This window comes from Mya arenaria, chromosome 3 (assembly GCF_026914265.1).
Source record: "Mya arenaria isolate MELC-2E11 chromosome 3, ASM2691426v1".
Lineage (NCBI taxonomy): Eukaryota > Metazoa > Mollusca > Bivalvia > Myida > Myidae > Mya > Mya arenaria.
Window position 1 is genome coordinate 9,965,011 of NC_069124.1, and position 14,255 is coordinate 9,979,265.

Below are 14,255 nucleotides of genomic sequence, written 5' to 3' on the forward strand. Positions count from 1 at the left end.
GGATGGACATTCAGTGACCCTAATAGTTTGTAAAACCCATGGCCCCGTTTCAATAAAGGTCCTAAGGTCTAAGATTGTAATCTAGGCGTAACTCCGTTTTTGACGTAACTGCGTTTTGATAAAAATACTTTAAATACATTTATCGCATAGGTTCTGTACGTAACTTTACGGTTGAACCCGAGTTCTCTTAAGCAGCAAAAGTTTGACTACTAAGATGCGCTACTAATGTTATAGATTCAATGGCCGACCATGTGACTTGGCCAAAAAATCACATCTCTCTACCTGTTTGGCCGGAGCTATATAACATAAACTCATTTTAACACATAGCCTATTAAAACATTGGAATTTTACTAAACTTGCGTTGTCAGTGAAATCACTGCGGGTTTTAATCTAGCAGCCATATTTTCCAAAGCTGAAGATAAAGGCCGAGCAAAATCACACATCCTCACATTTTTGTCTAAATGCTGTTCTATCAGCTAATATAAAAAAGTAACCAAAATGACTTGAGTTTTCTCTAACCCTTGTCTATATATTAAGAAATGTAAAAACGATCGTTTTGTATTAATGTAGACTGTAAAATAAGTTATTCGTCGTAACAATTCGTAAAAATGGAATACTGCTTGAATTAGCAGTTTTAATTAAACCGAGACAAATGTTTCCTTTCTTTTTATGTAGTGGTCTTTCCATTAGATTGTATTCAACGTGGCCAAGGATGGCGTCGGCAATATAATGAGGAGAGGTTATAAAAGTTACATTACGTATTTTGGTATCGGTATCAACGCAATCGATTAGGCACTGAACTATATTGTTTATAGTTGTTGATGTATATCAAATTAAAGGGCAGTAAAATTAATATTACAAATTGTTCTGTATTTAACATTTTGAACCCCAATTTGTTGTCCAAAAATATATTATTATATAAACGTTGTCTTGCCTGCACACGTCGTGCACTCTATAACAGTATAATAAAAATCTGCAGTTCAAAAATTCAACAAAAAAGGGTAAAGTAATGCTACAAGTTGAACACTCAACTTGTAGCATTATCATACACATGAGCAGCCCGCCAATACAAAGAAGAAGGCGAATTCGCGTCAAATATAGAAATAGCAATTGACTCACAAACTTACCTCAATTCTGCAATTGATCGTCAAAAAATCCCACGAATGTTCACTTCGTTTAAAATGGTCACCTTACGTCTACAGGAAATGACGATTAGTGTATACTCGTAAAATAATTACCCTTTGTTGTTGTTTTTTGTGCTGTGACATTTAATAATTGTTTTAGTATCAGCAATTTGTGAATTTTGCTAAGATGTAAAATATTTTCTTCTTATTTTGCTCAAAGAAGTGAATTCTGTAACTTCCGACTTCGTTTCGCTGTAGTAGCCTCCCTTGATTTCAATACACAAAAGTACGTAACTCATGCATACGCGCAAGCCATTCCATATTTTGACATTTGACAGATGGCGGTAAATTTAAATCGAATTGAAACCGAAAACTAAAAAGGAATAATTAAATATGCGGGTATATGATAAATGGAATATTTAGATGGAACGCTTTTCTGGTGACCGGCATCACGTCTCGTTTGGTGAGTAAACATGTATCCGTCTCATGGGTACGTGTTTACACATTTAACTCGACGTGATACAGGTCATCAAAAAAGCGTCCTATTATAAAATCACCTATATATTATCTTAACAATTTATATGTAAAACTATTTAAAATTGCAGTTTCTGTTTTTATGTCATCTGATATCGGACGTTATCTTCCTATTTCGTTATTTTTGTGGGCCAGAATAATCGGCGTTTGATATGTGTTTCGTATGATTGTACAATGGATGTTTTCAGTTATCTGCTCAATTCCGTCTGAAAATGCATTATTATTATGTCACACATGTTTGTAAAAATTTGTTAGTGATTTTTTGATTATGCTTAATGTTTGTATCTTTTACTTGTTTCATTTATTTAATTAGATATTGTTAAACTAAGGATCGCTTTGGACTTGCCAGAACAGCTTCCTTTGCAAAGATTGCGTTGCAAGGAAAGTTAAACATCATACAGCCGTGTTGAAAGTGTGCGTCGCAGATGTCAGCTGTTTCGAACGCTGATACACATTGATCTCGCCATATCATGTGTAAGGCGACAGTGTGATTTGGAAAAATACTAATAACTTCCCGCTTAATAATCTCGTCGATACCCAATATTGACACAGCGACGTTCGTCACGTACTAATTGTTTGCTTGTATGTTATGCTAACAATAGCAGATAACATCTCATATATTAGTCTAAAATAATAGACGTGTTATACGGGATTCTTCCAATCCCTAACGTCTAAACTGGAATGTGCAAAAAACGGGGGTGTTTTAAAAATATTGAAATTGTTTTAAGTGAAGTATTTTATGGTTGAAATTGATCATAAAGAGTTATGTTCATATTTTACCATGTAAGTGAAATGTTATTTTGCACTAAACAAGCATTTAATGCATTAAAACAAGTTGTTTACCTTTCCAATAAAACGAAAGTTGACTGACACAGACAACAATTATACGAAGGGGAACAACGCGATACAATCGTAATAACTCGGCCTCCTCCGACAAAGCTTCGAGATAGACCTCGTAATATCATGGCCGAAATGTTCCGAGCGATTTAAAACTGTGCCCTGAAGCCTTGCAGGTGCCCTTCATGTATATATTGTTATGTTTTGACAGATTGAAATGAAGAAAAGCCGTCAAACTCATAATTATAAGTTGGCTATTTATTTTTTGTGTACGGAACTAATATAAAATAACATTGTCTGGTAATATTTCTTGTTTTTATGATATTTTATAGACGCTATATGCTTTAACCCGGAATCCTGATCGGAACAACTACCCACTTTTGATACTAAACAATTTGTACGTGAAGGATTTGCCATTTCAAAAATCTAAAAAAAATCCGTCAACGTACAATTATTTGGACTACTCATATATGTGCCGTATTTAACGTTTTTTATAGAAGTATAAAACACCATAGGCATACAGTAAAAAGAAGTACTTCTTCGATATCTGTTGACACTAATAAATGATTCATAGAAAGGGACAACAATGCGTTTATGATTGTCGACTCTGCGGTTACGATTACTGTTCTTTGTAAGGAGGACTTTTGTACTGAGAGAAACGGTGCCTTTTTAAATTAATATAAAGCAAACAAAATTAAAACAAATGCAGAAGGAGAATTTTTTTCTAAATACCTCGGTGACGGTAAGATAATAATTGTGTTTATAATCGTTGACTGAGAAGCCGCGTAGTTTATCGTGTGTTAAAATAAACGTCTATTTAATGGGAATTTTCATATTTTTGGTCAAATTAGACTCTTATGCAATGCCCTATTCTATAAAACATTCAAAACATAATCTAATTAAAACAAGTTGCAGTTTTAAATAGATATATGTAGTCTTGTTTTTATCTCTTTTCCTTTTAACGAAAATTCTTTCGTAGATTGTCACTCGTATTTTCACTGTTATAACATGTTTTTAAAGCAATGCAGAATAGAAGTAAAAATATACAAAGGAAAACATGTAGTTTTTTGTCTGTTTATTAAATATTTGAAAGTATCATACAGACGTTTGCAATGTGTGGGATGTTGTTCACAAACATTCAAATAATGATTAGGCGTTTAAACCATCAATTTCATCGTTGAAAGATTTTTTGCGTCAACTCAAAACAACTCCCTCCCTGGCATGGCGAACGACATTTTTAATGAAAACACTTTCAAACTGTTCAGGAATGTGTTCGGCTACTTCCAAACTCATTGCCCAATCATAAACGGGTAGTCCATACTGCGGCAGGGTCAAATCAAGAAATTGCACGCGCCCTTCACTTGTGATGTCACAATATGGCGCACCATCATAGGCATCGTATCCTTTTACTTTTCCCGATTCTATGAGAAGTTGTTTATATCTCCCTGGACCGTCACCAAAACTACCGACACATTTTCCTGGAATGAATGAAAAAATAAATAATACAAAAGTTTCAATTAAATATAATAGTATGTGAACTAGAAAGATAACTAAACTCTAACAGAAGCATGCTATTCAATTGATAATGCATTTCATTCCTACTAGACACACACATACAGCTTTGCTCCATTCGTTTTGGGATTTTCATACCATTTACTTGATGTTACCATCAGTACCTCGTTGTCAACATGCCACGTGCATGCAGTTTCGCGATTTCTTCGTTAGAATAAGACAAACGCATGCACCGTAAAACGCAATTCTAACTTTTACCGAACTCCACGGGACGAGAGGTGTATGCGTCCAGCAAAGAAGCCAACATATTAACACCTGTTAAATCACACGCACAAGGAACAAATTCTTCCTTCGACCGAAAGAGTTAGAGATGAAAAAAGTCCTGGTATGGTAGTTTATGGGAGATAGAGATTTCAATCTCCTGTTTCACCACATGCACAATATGGGCTGTTGTTTATGTTTTAATCAACTTCCGGAAACCTTTATAAAATACCAGTTGGAAGGCTTTCTTGTTTTTGCTGTATGATATTGGAAATACTAAATATCGTCCAGGACATCATGGTTATTTCTAATATATGAATAAATTTAATTAAACGCCGAGACTTTCAGTCACTGATTCATCTTCGTCGGTTTGCCAACTATTGGCTCAGACAGCGTCGGCGTATTAAAGGCGGACTCTTATACAAGAGGAATATGTTATTTCAAGAGAAACTTTATCAAGAACATACATAAAGCATGTGTTTTATGTATATACACTGCCAGGCTCTTTATTTGACGGACCGATATTGCCATCAACAAATTGAAGTGTTACGCCAAGACGTAAATAGGTCGTTATTTCTTTTATCTGGGTTCTGTTAATATAGACAGTTGCATTCACTGGTTTCGTGTTTTTACAGAGAAGATAAATCATTCAGTTTTTCTTGCTTGAAGGTTGTCAGACAACATCATTCTTTCCCATGCGTGTATATACTCAATGTCTTTGTTAAGTTTTTCTGCAGCAGCAAAAGCATCATCAATTATTTCATGTATAGCCTTGTCATATGCAATGAATCTGATAGGATACAGTCTTTTACAAACACGATCGTAAATGTACACTAGGAAAGAAAAGGAACCGGGAATGACGCCTTGTGGTACTCCGGCCGATACAGAAACGATGGAAAAGGCGATACTTTCTATCGCTTAGATCTGTAAGTCGGGACAGTAGAGAATATGAGATATTATGACGAATCTAAAAGAGAAGATATTTTTGCCATAGGCTGTCGAAAGCTTAAGTAATGTTGCAGAATACAACTGTCAATTCTTTACCATTGTCAAGAGTGAGACAAGGGAAATGATATAAAAACAGGTCAATTCATGATAGAATCCTAAAATTAATATAATCAGTATCTCTATTAGCTTTTGCTGCGAGTTGGTGTTAAATACTTATATCAGTGTTTAAGACAGGCTCATGTTTTGACGCAAACAATAAGTGTTTCCGGTAATGCCTCTGAACACACGTTCATTACAAAAATCAATCCCCTTATGTAGCGAAAATGCAGAAAAATACAATTAACACCTGGATGTAGTGGGAAGCAAACACACGCCGGAACAGGCCACTCACCCATAAGGATTAATTCATAAGATATATTCTTTATTAAATACATTAGTAGCATCATGTGATAATGTCAATCAACCAATCACGCTACAACCTTTTGCTGAATAGCGTTACTTTAAACATTATATATTTTACAACGATTGTGAAGGAAGCACGATGTTGCGCGAGAGTGTGGTCTTGTGTTGTGGAGGAAACCGGAGTACCCGGAGAAGCCCACTTGTCCGGCTTGGTGACCACTAACCAAACGCACATGCGCCTAGGCCGGGAACCGAACCCGGGTCGCCTTGGTGGGAAGCGAGTGCGCTAACCACTGCGCTAACCGGACTACCTAAACGTTACTAACGCTTTTCAAAATCGAGGATTTCAATGACAATGTATGAGTATATATGAACATTTTTTGAAGGGTTCCAGCCGAATGTATCTTAATTTTAACGCTCCTACTGACATGCCACACTTGTTTCATAATTAATGATTTTTTTCAATGGAAATTGCATTTCCGAACACCATGAAATAATGCATTATCGAAACACATTGTTTACTTTTGCCTTTTGTCTTACAAAATGAGTGAAACTACGTAGCATTATACTTCCTGATGTTACATATGTTATCTATTGTGTGTATGCCTATTTTAGAAAATCCATTTTGGGGTTATCAAAGGAAAAAAACCTTCCCAGCTAATTGCAGTTATGGTATATTACTTTAAGATAAACACAAATGTATAATATCAGTAGATACATAGAAATTAAACAATAAAAATAACTATGTTAAGAACCAGCCAAAGATAACTATGCACAATGATCACAGACAAACATTTTCTCAGCGAGATATACAACGCTCAAAGACATCAAACACATATTACTTAAACCTTAAGGTATCCGATACACAATGATGTTGATTTAAGATTCATAGTTAACGGCTTTTGTTGTGGTATCATTCCAAACGGGTTTTTGAGTTAAAATAGAACATGGAATACATTAGCAGAAAACAAAATGGCCAATAACCTTTCTGGCCTTTAACATGCAAAATAGGTCAGTTAACGTCTGATTTTAGTAAAAATAGAACGACAATAACTAATTAATTAATGTGTTTTCTTAGGTGATGATCTGTAATTTTTAGTAAGAGCAGTCAGCAAGAAATGCCCTTTCAAATTATAATAAAATTACAGATAACTGGCTTATTTGTGGGTCGGATTTCTTAAATTTTCAGATATGGTTATCAATACATGTTGGAGGTAATACACACCAGTAAACAGCTCAATTAATGCCGACACTAGATTGTTGTCGGTCATGTGATTACCACTGTCCTCTTTGCTGGCTTTCTCACACCATCCGCCGGTTTCACTTGTTGCTGTGCCATTGTCCCTGATTTTCTAAAAAAGAGTATTTGAATTTAAGCGTAGATTTACACTAATTTCATTTAGCCCGATTGTGACGTGTGCTTTAATTTCATAGAAACACCCTCGATACCGTTTCCAGGGCAGAAATCAGTACTGATGTCCACTGCGAGAGCCCTTGAGAAAGTACCACTGATTAAGGGCTTGAACCGACAGCCTCTTGGATGAGAGGCGGACACCTATATCACAAGAACAATCTTATCTCTTTAAAGTGTTGATTTCGTAAGGTTATACATCAAAGGAAACAAAACCTTTGTGGAACTACTGAACTATTGTGACCTAAATTTGATATAAAAGTGCTATATCAATAGAAATCATACACACAATATATATATTTAATTAATAATGATTGCGTTTTGTTATCTGCTTACTTTCAGTCAGGTTAGAAGCTAAATTTGGTTATAATCCATGTATTCATTTAAAATAAACAGGAGAAAAAGCAGATACAAACGCTCGTCCGTCTTTTCTAAGGCGAGGATTCACGTTAAAATAATATATTTGGTTACTTGCATTGTTTCCATTTTGAAAGTTGTAGAATAATACCAGCTATTAACTATAAAATAGCTGTTGTTATCGAGAATAATCAACCCGTTCCATCACCTTTATGTTTACGTTAGCAATACACATCTAATCATTCAACAGATCCGCTTGAGGGCGCCTTACAGTATTACGTAATCAAAAGATTCCCGCGCCCGCCATTTCGTTAAAGCATTTCATTGGTTAAAACTTAAAAAGAGATTCAGCGCATGCGCTAAATCGAGCGCGCAACCCCACCATTCACTTTCGTTCAGGCAGTCGAACCGAAAGGTCAGTTTTTTAAGAGCTAGGATTGCTATTTAAGAAAAATTCCCTCCCACCCACCCAAATGCCGTGCCTTTTGCTTCTTAGCTCTTGATTAGTTTATAGTTATGTTCATAAATAGCGGCATGTGTTGCATTTGTCTGCGCCCGTTTTGCATATCTGTTTTCAGCAGAGCTTAAACATCCATGGTCGTATAAAGCCACCACGACGAACTTGAAAAGTCGCTGACCACTACGCAAACACAGGTGCACATTCTTCACGCGTGGGACCTAAACTCTCATCGGATGGACAACTCGTGAATTTACCAGCGGCGTGGCTCCAATTAAAATCGTGACATTTTGTGTTTGTCATGTATATAATGCTTTATGAGTTGTGATTAGCGTTCGACAGCACTTAAATTATGATATTTATTAAGCTATTGGAATTATATAAAAACAGACAGTATACTTAAAGTTAAAATGCTAATTTGTGAGTTCCGGCCATAGTACACCTTGACGGAATTCACGTTCAAATACTTAAGTTTATTTCATCATCAAACTCGTAAAGCCCATTGGGGGCTATTCAAAACTGCTGCTTTGCCCTTTGGGGCGGTCGCCAGTAATACGCCAAGTTTGCAGGTGACCAGATTGCTTCGTTCGCTGTTCATGCTTGTGAATTCGTGCTTGTGTAAATAACATGGAGCCTCGCCATTAAATCCAAACTTTAAATGTAAATAAAACAAAATAAAATTTTGACAAGTTATTTGCTCTGTTGTTTTATATAGCAAAAACGTATGGTTATGGTTGAACTTAGAGTAAGAGAAGCTAAGCGCTCCAATCGTTCTTGTAAGTTGAGGATTTATCGATAAAAAACATTAGTAAAGAATTTGGAAGCCGACAATAAACACTCGAACTGAACATTTGTATTTTTTTAATAAGTAATTGTTAACAGTACCTCACAATCCATCCGTCCTATTTTTTGTTGTTTCATATTAAGAACTTTTGACAATTCATTTCTTTGCTCTATAACAGATAGAAACCTTTGAATATGAAATCCGTGTGTGTTTGGACGAGCAGCTTCCGGCCACACGGCTGTATTAGGCTGAGAAAAGTTTACGAATATTTTCACAACTAATAGAAGTACTCCACATGCCCAAAGCACAGCTATTTTGTTAGACATTGTTCCCGCTGGAATAGTTCTGTCTCTGGCTATATATGGCTTGAAAAGGTTATATTTAAGTAAATAATGTTATAATGTTTCTTTTTCTCAATCTGCCTCCAAAGTGCGACAATTAGTATACCGATTGGCTGTCCAATAACTCTCCGTAGTTCGAACCTTTCTCCGCACAGCACCGGAGAATAATAATATATTAATATATAAGTTATTATCCATGTATTATGACTGTTCTTCAATTATTCACATACATATGTTCGTATGTGTTACACTTCTGTTTTTGACATTTCATTTGACTCTCTATAGCAACTAAGTATTCCTAATAATTATTTTTGAAAACTATTGAAATGTATGTTTAAAGTTATTCCGATAATGTAACAAAACGTGTATATCCAAATGGTCAAACTTTTGTGTAAATGAAATAATACTTGACAAATACCAACATGAGAAACACGAGATAATGGTCATTATGATATTGACAGTCGATTAAGGCCTTTACTAGGTTTATTAGGTTGTTAAAGGGTCCTAGTGATCCCTGATGATACTAGACATATTGAAATAAAATGAGGTGTTTTTCTTACATTAAAATAAAATTAGTGTACGTGTTGGGAAATAATATCTGCATGTTTAAGTTTATATATAATTATGATTGTATCTGCTAGTTGCGGCTACCATCTATTAAATATTGATTATGACACATGTCTAAATTACATTGTTAATATGTATGGCCTAACACAGTTTTATAATTTGTCCTAATCCTATTGTTAAACGACCATCGATAGTCATCGTCTTATCAACATTACATGATTGTATACTTATTTTAACGCATTGCTGAATAATTATTTAAAGTTTAACCGTAAATGTATAACTACTTGTCCCATCTGAACGTAGTTGATTTTTTTACAGTTCTTCAACAGATGTTTTACTTATTTCTCTTTCCCTTTTCGTCTCATTACTTAGCCACACCCCAGGAAACCCTTAATATGCTTATATTTGTTTCTCAAATAGTGTACGCACGTGTGTGTGTGTGTGTGTGTGTGTGTGTGTGCGTGTGCGTGTTTTAAATTATACATGAAACTTGAACATAAAGCACCTTCGAAACAAAGCATTTGATAATGGTGTGCGCCGATTAACTTGACCTGCTTATAATGAAATGTTCATATGTGTTAATATGTTTACAGTATGCACATATCTTCTCTTAAACGCTTAAAGTTTGGATTACAATTGAAACAGTGTACATAGTCAATTACAATATAACTTAAGAAAATTTTAATCTGAGATACGAAAACAGTGAAGACGTTCCATCAGTAAAAACTACTTAATATGGGAAAAACTCTTCCCGCTTTGAGGCCAGTCAGGTATGGAACAGCCTCCCAAAGGAAATAAGTGTCTCCCAAAACTACCTGGAATTTAGAAGGCTGATCCGCACCTGGACAGGTCCCTCTTGTAAATGTTCAAAGTGTAAATAATACATTTTTTGCTTTAAGAAATAGAAGAAATTGAGAACAATAAGATGCATCACTGAATATCTTTTATCCTTTGTCTTAACGGAAAATGAGTTTTGGGATGGCTTACACCCACTGGACAAGATATGGCATTTAAATACCAGAAAAGATATCAGAGGACTTCTTTGACTTAAATAACAACTTCTTAAATTAAATTACATGGGCTAATATCTAATTATGATTGTTCAAATTTGTATAACATCTGTCGAACACATACAACTACTTGTGTTTTTCTTTCGGCAAGTATTTTGTTTAGGTGTTACGACTTTACTTTTTCAATTAACATTCTTTTACAGTGATAGGTGTAATATCAAAATAACATGATACATATCATACCTCCTCTAAGCAATACTTTCAAAGGATTTTTCCTGTCATGCTAGATTAATTATAAGTTGTCGTTTTTTACAAACTACATATCGATGTACAAAGCTGTTTTTCCTTTTAATATTTTGCTTCTTACAATTTTGCTACTTCAATGTTTTTGATTACCCTTTAAGTTATACTTTTGAAACAACTAATCATTTTACAGTGGTATATCAACTAGTGGAACCGTGCGCGTGTGGACTGGCCGTACAGCCGGGAAAACTTGTTGGTGTTATCACTGTTCTTGATGCTCTAACCAATGTTCCTCATTGTATTTGTATGTGTGTATTATTTCCAGGTCACAAGCTCTTTGTTATTTTATTTGATATGTTATGTATATCTGTTATTCATGTGTCGGAAAATAGCTCATTGCGCTAATGTTTCTTGTTAACATATATCCGACTTTAAATAAAGATTCTTGCATCTTGTATCTTGTATGGCTATAAAGAATATTCAAATAAGATGCATATCTGGTATAAAAAGCGGTATTGAGACATGTATTTAATAGATTTAAAGTTACTCACTTTCATGTTTAAGTTAGTAATGACTCTTAAATAGTATGTGTATTTCAAATTTCATACTTCTTTGTTTTATGATCTAGTTTCCTGTTGTTAAGAATATTCAAGAACATCCTATTTATTATAAAGTATGTAGAAAAGTTTTAGAATAAAGAAGATAATATAATTTGAGAGTCAGTTCCTGATGATTTTTGTAGAGTGTATTAAAACATTTGCATTTTATATCAGGACAAACTTCTCTGATCTAGGACCATTGGGAAAATTGAAGTTTCTTTAAAAAGTCAACAAGTCTTTATAAACGTTTCATCAGTGCGAGAACATTTCTCAAATTTAGGATTATTATGTGATAAATACGTTTCAACCTTTTGTTGGAACAATTCTGAAATAGTTGCGGTATGATATAAGTGTTCATATGTTGTTTTTAATCTGTTCAATAGTTCATGTAGATTAATTGTGTGAACATTTAAAACAACAAATCGCGTACATATTCAGCATTTGGTTTTTTACAACGTTTCTGGTATGGTGTTGTTCTAATTTTGTTATAGCGCCATTGTCATTGGCCTATAATTTCATGAATATTTCTACCTTATTCAAATTGCGTTGTATCGGGAAAGAAGCTTACTCCAGTGCAGTTTGAGTATATTTTCACAATCAATTGCAATAGCATGATGATGAGATGATTCAAAGTATGAATTTATGTTATAGAATGTTAACGTCTAAATTGTGACTCCTAAGCCAAAAACAACAGCAGCTGTACCTGTAAGTGACGTATGATCCCGAAGTCCATCCTTTTAAGTTGATTATATTTACACCCCAACTTCCATTCCTTAAATGTACTGCCTTTCGGCAATTGCGTTCATCAATCGATGAACGCAACATCTTCGGATATGTTCGGATCGTAATTCATTGCATAACAATATACATGAAAGCTATTGATCTTGTTATTGGTTGTATAGTGTCTGCAGGTCCCGTAAACTATAGATCAACATTTTTAAGTGTGTTAGTTTATTATATTTTAAATATATTATTACCAGAAGTGTTTCAATTTTACGTTTTTAAGTGATTTTAAGTGGTTGATCTTTTCCCGCGTTATTGTGACGTCATTTGAAAAAAATGTTTCCGGTTATAGTCGGGTCGTTTTATTTACAGAATGGGTAAGAACGGATTACTGAAAGGTTTTCTTAAATGAAATGAAGAATTGTTTTTAACAATTCTTGAATGAAATAATGATTTATTGGTGTAAATATAAGGAATGAATTGCGGGGTTGATGTCATTATCGGGGATATGAACGCAATTGGGTTGGTCAAAGTACGCGTGGAGTCCTTCGGACTCCACACACATTGACCAACCCAATTGCGTTCATACCCCGATAATGACATCAACCCCGCAATTTATTCGTTAAATAGAATCACTAATAAGCCTATATTCATAAAGACCTTAACTATAAGGATATGCCAGATTCCATGGTAGTTGACCTCAAGTGCGGCGAGTGTTGATGACAATAAGGGCATGACACCCCTGTTTGGCTGATTGCTCCAAGAGGTCACCGTAGCAACGAAAACAGACGATCGTCAATGTAGTCAGAGAAGGTGAAAACTAAAATTATCAATATAGTTCTGTTACTCAGGAAATATCCGTAATGTTATAAGTGATACTTACTTTTCACTTTCTGATATGTTGATTGCTTCCCTAAAAATATTAAATGTATATTGTCATGTATATTGTCATGTCTGATCGATGTTCGCTCAAGTTGGTCTCATGACATGCACCGACTTTGTTCGAAGAAACATTTGGAATTTAAGAAATAACTTATTGTGTAATTAACTTATGGCACTTCTACAGGACAGAATGGTCTGCATTCCATTGCATTTGTTGCTTTATGTATTTGATCAGAATGTAAAATGCATTTGGATTGTTCAATTACCATTTCTGTAAATTTCCTAGTTTCCGTTAATCTAGATATCGTGTTTAGGTTTCAAGATAGAAAATGCGTTATACTATCGTGATATAACGTGATATTGCGTTTTCCTTACCGTAGTATCGTACTGTCACTTTATCATTACCACCCTGTCGCGTTATCATCATCGTACTGTCGACTAATCATCATCATACTGTCGCGATTCCATCACCGCATTGTTGCGTTATTATCATCGTACTGTCGCGTTATCATCGTCCAACTGTCGCGTTATCATCAATGGACTGTCGCATTATCATCATCGTTCTGTCGCCTTATAATCAATAGACTGTCGCGTAAGCATCAATGGACTGTTATGTTTTCATCAATGCAATGTCGCGTTATCATCATCGTACTATCAGTTAATCATCTGTGGTTTGTAGCGTTATCATCATCGAACTATCGCGTTTTCATTAATGGACTGTCGCGTTATCATCAATAGACTGTTGCTTTATAATCAATGGACTGCAGCGTTATCATCATCATACTATCGCGTTTTTATCAGAAGACTGTCTCGTGGTCATCGATGGAATGTCGCGTTATCATAAATTGACTGTTGGGTTATCATCAATGATCTGTCGCGTTTGCATCACCGTATTGTTGCGTTATTATCAATGGACTGTCGCGCTATCATCAATGGACTGTCGAGTTATTATCATCGTACTGTCGCGTTATCATAAATGGACTGTCCGGTTATCACCAATGAAATGGCGGGTTATCATCAATGGACTGTCGCGTGGTCATCAATGGTCTACCAGATTATCATCATTCTTCTGTCGGGTTATCATCAATTGACGGTCGCTTGGTCATCAATGAAATGGCGGGTTATCATCAATGGACTGTCGCTTGGTCATCAATGGTCTACCAGGTTATCATCATCCTTCTGTCGCGTTATCATCAATGGACGGTCGCGTTCTCATCAATGGACTGTAGGGTTATCATCAATGGACTGTCGCGTTATCATCAA

General features: G+C 35.1%; 1 protein-coding gene across 1 annotated transcript; it reads right to left on the reverse strand.

The window, feature by feature from the left end:
* Positions 1-3,689: 3,689 nt before the first annotated feature.
* Positions 3,690-8,953, reverse strand: LOC128225655 (uncharacterized). Its single transcript, XM_052935567.1, has 3 exons — positions 8,729-8,953; positions 6,844-6,970; positions 3,690-3,973 (listed from the first exon to the last, which is right to left on the reverse strand). The coding sequence occupies exons 1-3, from the start codon at positions 8,951-8,953 to the stop codon at positions 3,690-3,692; spliced, it is 636 nt and encodes a 211-aa protein (XP_052791527.1).
* Between the last annotated feature and the right edge of the window lie 5,302 nt (positions 8,954-14,255).